This window comes from Simochromis diagramma, unplaced genomic scaffold (genome assembly GCF_900408965.1).
Source record: "Simochromis diagramma unplaced genomic scaffold, fSimDia1.1 OVJJ01000705.1, whole genome shotgun sequence".
Lineage (NCBI taxonomy): Eukaryota > Metazoa > Chordata > Actinopteri > Cichliformes > Cichlidae > Simochromis > Simochromis diagramma.
Window position 1 is genome coordinate 2,815,281 of NW_024387448.1, and position 6,000 is coordinate 2,821,280.

The 6,000-nt window shown below is 37.7% G+C and overlaps 1 protein-coding gene across 1 annotated transcript in view; it reads left to right on the forward strand.

The window, feature by feature from the left end:
• The window catches only part of LOC120722742 (LHFPL tetraspan subfamily member 4 protein-like), a 40,263-nt gene extending 34,478 nt beyond the window's left edge, over positions 1–5,785 (forward strand). The window contains exon 4 of the mRNA XM_040013866.1: positions 1,149–5,785. Coding sequence (XP_039869800.1) covers positions 1,149–1,202 — 54 coding nt within the window. The 3' untranslated portion in view covers positions 1,203–5,785. The remainder of the gene's footprint in view (positions 1–1,148) is intronic.
• Positions 5,786–6,000: the final 215 nt, after the last annotated feature.

Below are 6,000 nucleotides of genomic sequence, written 5' to 3' on the forward strand. Positions count from 1 at the left end.
AAACAGTTTTAAACCAAAGGTAAAAGATTCAAACGGCTTCTGACTCTTTCTTTTTATCATCTGAACTCAGAGAAGCTCCACGTAAAAATGTGAGACAGGTCGAGGTTTTCCTGGGAATTTAGTGGCAACTACACAGTACACTACTACTGCAATGTAAAGAAATGGTACATTTAGACACAAATAATTTTATAATAATAATCTTTAGTATTTATTACTATTATTATTATTATTGATGACATTGTTTTCTGTGAATATAGGTTTACCACGATAGCCCTAAAAGCCCACAGGTCTAGTTTTAGTGTTTCCAAAATTACCTTAAAGGTTTATTTAACCCTTTAACGCCTAGTGCAGCGGTCCCCAACCCCCGGGCCTCGGACCGGTACCGGTCCGTGAGTCGTTTGGTACCGGGCCGCGAGAATTGAGGCTCAGGTGTGAAATGTATGGTTTTCACGGTTTTTATCGGTTTTCAGCTTTATTTTGTTATCGTTTTTATCGTTAACTCGGTTTTCCTGGGTCTTTTCACGTGTGTTATGAATAAATCTTCTTTTTTTCGGTACCGGTACTAGTTTTATTTTGTTGCGGTCCGTGGCGCAAAAAAGGTTGGGGACCGCTTGCCTAATGTATCATATATGATACATACAGTTTTTTGCCAGTTTTGGGGACATCAACATCATCAGTGTAAAAAGAATTAAGCAAAAGAAGGTTAAATAAACACTATTTTCAACAATTTGAATTTTGGGGCAATTATTTCATGATTCAGGCTTTAAAGGGTTAAAAATTAAAATAAATCTTGTAAGAACTTTTGCTCAACCCCATATATAATATTATTGTTCAACAAAGTTGATCGGCTGTTGCAATAGATGAAAGGTTAAAAGAGAAGCTTTCCACAATGTTGCTCAGTAGTAGTAGTATGCTTTTAGTGCTGTTAAACATTACTGCATTTAATACATCAAGACTCTCAATTTTAACAAGTCTTTGCTTAAACTCCAAGCCACAAAACTGTTTCACAAAGGTTATTTTCTGCTTTATGTTTTTTTTACACTCCTGCCCACCCCGGGAATAACTTTGATTGATTTCACCTATAAATCTCACCCATAGCTTCATTCCTTTTGAGCACAGTAATGAAGCCTCTGTGTTGTTTCCTTCAGATTGAGGTGCGGGACAGAAGAGAGCCACGATACGGAGTACAGCGTCTTCACTGAGGGCACTGGAACACTTCTCTTTCTCTGTTCTTCTCTTTCTGCCCTTCTCTTCTTCTCTTCTCTTGTCTCTCCTCTCCAATGATCAGGATATCACCCAATCTCAATGCAGACACCAAGTGTACAGGATTCTGTAAGATAAAAAACAACAACAACAACAACAAACCACACTGGGATAAACTATATTTTGGAAAAAAAAAATTATACAAGGTTGTACAGTGCATTTAACACTTTCTCAATGAATACCTTTATGATGTAAAAAAGAAAAAAAAAGAAAAAAACTTTACTGTATTTAAAGTCTTGATTTTTTGGTGAAAAGTTCAATCCTTAAGATGAAGAACCATAATGCCCATTTATGATTTTACTGTGGTTAATTTGACTTATCTCTATTTACCAATGTTGAGTTTGTGTGTTGTGTCCATTCATAGCTTTCAGAGAGCAGATTCTCAATACTCCTCACACACTGGTAGAGTGGAGACTCGCAATATGGCAGCAAGTCCATTATTAAATATTTAAAACACTTCAACAGGGACTCGTATGGCTCTTCATCTAAGGACTTTAAAATGTGAGAAATTTAAAGGAGTACCCCATTGCAGCTTTACAGAACCTAACATCTCTGGGAGATTCTCTACTGTACATAGTTAACAATGTATATAACATTACTGCTGACAACAACAGCCGACAACAAAACCTCATCTGACTCTAATGCATTCGCGTATAGTATTTCTACCCTTGGTTTCAGTGTTCCTCGTGCTGGAAGAGCATCAGAGTATGTGCAAATTCATTGTTTCTTTGACTCCTCCCTTCTGAAGCTACAGATGGGCTTAAAAAATGGATTCCTGAGCTAAATATTCACCAGAGAAGCAGAGCAACGTGAATCAAAGTGATCATGTATGGTCACTTTGATTTCTTTTTTAATGGCACAGGAAATGAGACACATCCCTTGCATTAGCATGGGCTCAACAGAAGCCCCTTGTTGTAGTATGTCCCCATTGAGTATGGTGTACATTTTAAGCTGTTTAACTTAACAGCAGCTGTCTATTCAGAGTTAATCTTTTTTTTTTCTCCTCACACTATCCCACGATCCCCTTCTCCAGTGTGCAGTTTACTCCAGTTTATGGCTCCAGCATACAGTGATGAGTTTACTCTACAGATGTCTTAAGGCTGCATGAATATGACTGTAGGACTGCTGGCCCCATGTGGTGCAATGTTAAAAAGGTGATGTCACTTATATGCCTCTTTTAATAAACAACACTGTTTTGTAGTAGCCATAGGACCGATAGGAGGGTCACAATCCCAGCAAAAAAAATAAACAAATGAATAAAAGAAAAAGACTTTAAAGAGTACTAAAACACTTCAGACCATTAAGTCTTAACAGGGCTGTTAGACAGCAAAGATTTAAAACTCTTGTCATTCTGGGAAGGGCTGCATCCAGGATTTTCGTAGTAGAGAGTTTAAGATTAAAATCCCACCAAGGCACTTCCTGTTCTTCCATAAAATATTGGCCAAATTCAAACATAACATATGTTTGTCCATGCATCTGAGAAAATATGGAGAGCTTATCTTATGAGAGAGAAAATCATCTACAGTTAAATCTTACTTTGATATGGCAGCAACAATTTAGAACTGGCAAGAAAATCATCAAGATTTCTTAAATAATTCTAATAAATCGTAATTCTGCTAAGCAAAAAAAAGGCTAATTTGGCTTTTTTGAAAAAACAAATATCGATATTTAAGCATATGTTGGTCAGATGTTGCCTTTGCCCTGTTCTCTGAAGTAGAATGATGACTGCTTGAGACAGTAGATCACATTTATAAGATGAAAGCTCCAGTTTTTGTTTTTTGTTTTTTATGGATGCTGTGCCCTTCTGTAATAACGGCCCTCACGCAGGGAACTTTTATAGTAGAGTCCCTGTGGTCTCTAAGAAGAATCTGTGCGGGTCCCTGTGGGCAGGTGTAAGACAAGCAAACTAATACCATGTTTGTAAATTTAATAACAAGATGTGTGTTCAATCTGCTGTCTATAAATGATTCTTGCTGAGGCCCTTTGAGAACAGTCGTATTGGGATCAGCATATTAGTTACAATGTTACAATGATCACTATTCCGAGCTCCACTGTCCAAAAAGAAAGTATTGTCCATGTAACATTGTTACCGTGACGTGTCACCAACCCCACCCTGATTTTGTCCCTCCAACAGAGTAACTTGATGTAGCACTAGACACGCAAGTGTCATTGGTTGTTATCCATGGTAACACATGTATGACAGTGATCATTGCTACTCCAGCAACTTAAAAACTATCATGTGTATAGCGATGAATCCTTTGCCAATTTTTGTGATAACCGAGGAAATCTGTAGTCTCCTGATTTTAAAGACATGAATCTGTTTCATCTGCAAGAGCATTCAGTACTCGGGTTTGAGCTGTTGAGTTGTGACTCACAACTGTACCCGTGTGTGCTGTTATAGCTTCCACAAGCTATAGCCAATTGATTTGTCTGCATCAGTGACACCGATTGTCATGATACCAGCGACAAGTGGGATTCTAGCGTGACAAGCTGCTGTTGCAACGAATGATAAAGCAAGCTGCTGTAATCCATGGCACCATGGGGCTCTTATCCCTCTCAGAGCAGCACTTGAGGCTGACATACTGTAAATGAACCTCGTAAAGCCTGGCTCAAGTCACGACAAGAATAGAATTAGCTCTGCACATGGGTAATTGTTTCAGATGAGATATTGGCACGCTTTGCCCTTTTAAGATCATAATGTAAACCCTACGAAGTAACTGATTCTATTTGAGGGAGCAATTCATCCACCACAAGGCCAAAGTACAGCCTAGTGAGGGGCACATTATACTGCATTATAGTTGATTAGAATTCATGTTATGCTCTGTTAGGGATGCAGTGCTAACACAATCACTGTGGACCAGTAAAAGAATGTGATTCAATAATCAGACTATGCCATTACAGCTAAGAATTTTAATTAAACTATCACAATTGTGGAATGGGTTACGGGAAGATGCCCAATATGGGTTTGAGATCAGCTCAATAGGTTATCCTGGGTATGTTATCACTATATAATGAGCAGATAGCTAGACTGTAGTGTTTTTTGTTAGAATGGTAGCTAGCTAACTCTCAGGAAGCTGTGTACACAGTACTGTATTAAAGGCTCAAGTGGAAACGATCAAACACAAGCAAGTCAAATATGCGATTAAAGTCTTTTCATTGATGGACTTAAGATGAGGTCAAAGTTTAAATGACGCATTGCTCAGCTGCATCCCTTGTTAGTAGAGTTTAAAGTAGAATAGTGCCGGTTTTCCAAGCTGGGCCTTTAAGACAATATGACAACAGCCCTTATGCTGATTCTAATGATGCTGTCCATGCAGGCTCTGCACAGACCCTTTGGCCTATATTGATCACCCACCCGGGCTAGAAGTGCTGGGCCCTCATTCAAGAAACGTTTCTTTCACTTTAACCATGAAGTAACTGTACGAGAAAAAGAAAAAAAAAAACAATGCAAATGATTGAAAGAGATCTCATTCATTTGGTATAGCAAAACATATGTGTTTGCTTTTTATATGTGTGTGATCATTTGAGAGAACCAGAATGCTTTTTTTGTATCTAAAGTTTGCATAAAGCAGGCAGTAATGTCTCTCATGCAGTATATATTGGGATTTAAATATCTCCTATAGCGTGCATCTCTCATTTGGGAGTACTTTCACAGGCCCAGGATGTATGTAACGACAAATCTACATAAAGAAAAAGAGCACGGGAAGAAAAAAAAACCCTGAGGCCTAAATGGTCAAGTCAGGCTTCCAAGCATCATTACCTGCGTGATCAATGGTCTGGTCTCTTCTCCGGATACTCTGTTCCTGAGAACTTGACGATGAACTGAAAATATACCTTAACAAGGAACTGACAATACCTTAACCTTGATGAGCACATATTTGTACCACTTCAGGTGCCTCTAAGAACTCTTGATTTAATTCAGATGTGGTGCAGAACCAGCAAAACAAGTAGTGACACTGTAGTTTTTTCTACTGAAGACTACATACTCAGACTGAGCTCTGAAGTTAGGTGGGTTTTATTGCAGATTTGAGATCAATTCAGTTTCAAGTCAAAGAGTTATAGCTAAAATAATATTGGCTAGTTTTCCCCAGTTATTTACCTTGCTTTGGGGAAACATTTTGATATTTAAAAATTTGTTGTTGTTTTTTTGTTTTGTTTTGTTTGGTAGGTTGGTTTTTTCCAATGTGCAATTGGACTGAATTCACCTCAGTCTTCGATTACATCATCTAAAGACATGAAAAAGAATGAAAAGCTAATAAAAGAGTCAATGAGAAGTCATTTCCAATCTCTGGCCACAAATGAAAGCTTTGTGGATTATGTAAATGCCATTTATATGTCAATGATTTCATCATCTTTTTATCATGTAACACCATGTATAAAGACATCGTGTTTGGGGGTGGGATGGGACAGGGGCAAAGATGAGTAATGTCCAGTGACTTATGTTATGATAATAGTTCTGTTAACTCCTGAAATGCAGATGTTGCCAAAATACCATCAATGATCATGTGTTACCATGAAAATGGAAAAAAAAAAAGAGAAACACTTGATTTTGGTTTTGTATAACAAATGAATGATATACTGATATTTGTCAAGTATTTCTGAAGAGATCTTTGTTTTATGTGTTAACTACAGACTCTTTCCTTTCTGTTATGCTTTAATTTCAGTGTATTTCAGTATGATGTATGATGATTGTTGTTTGGTCACATCAGGCTTAACATCTCAGACTCAGTTTCGTGT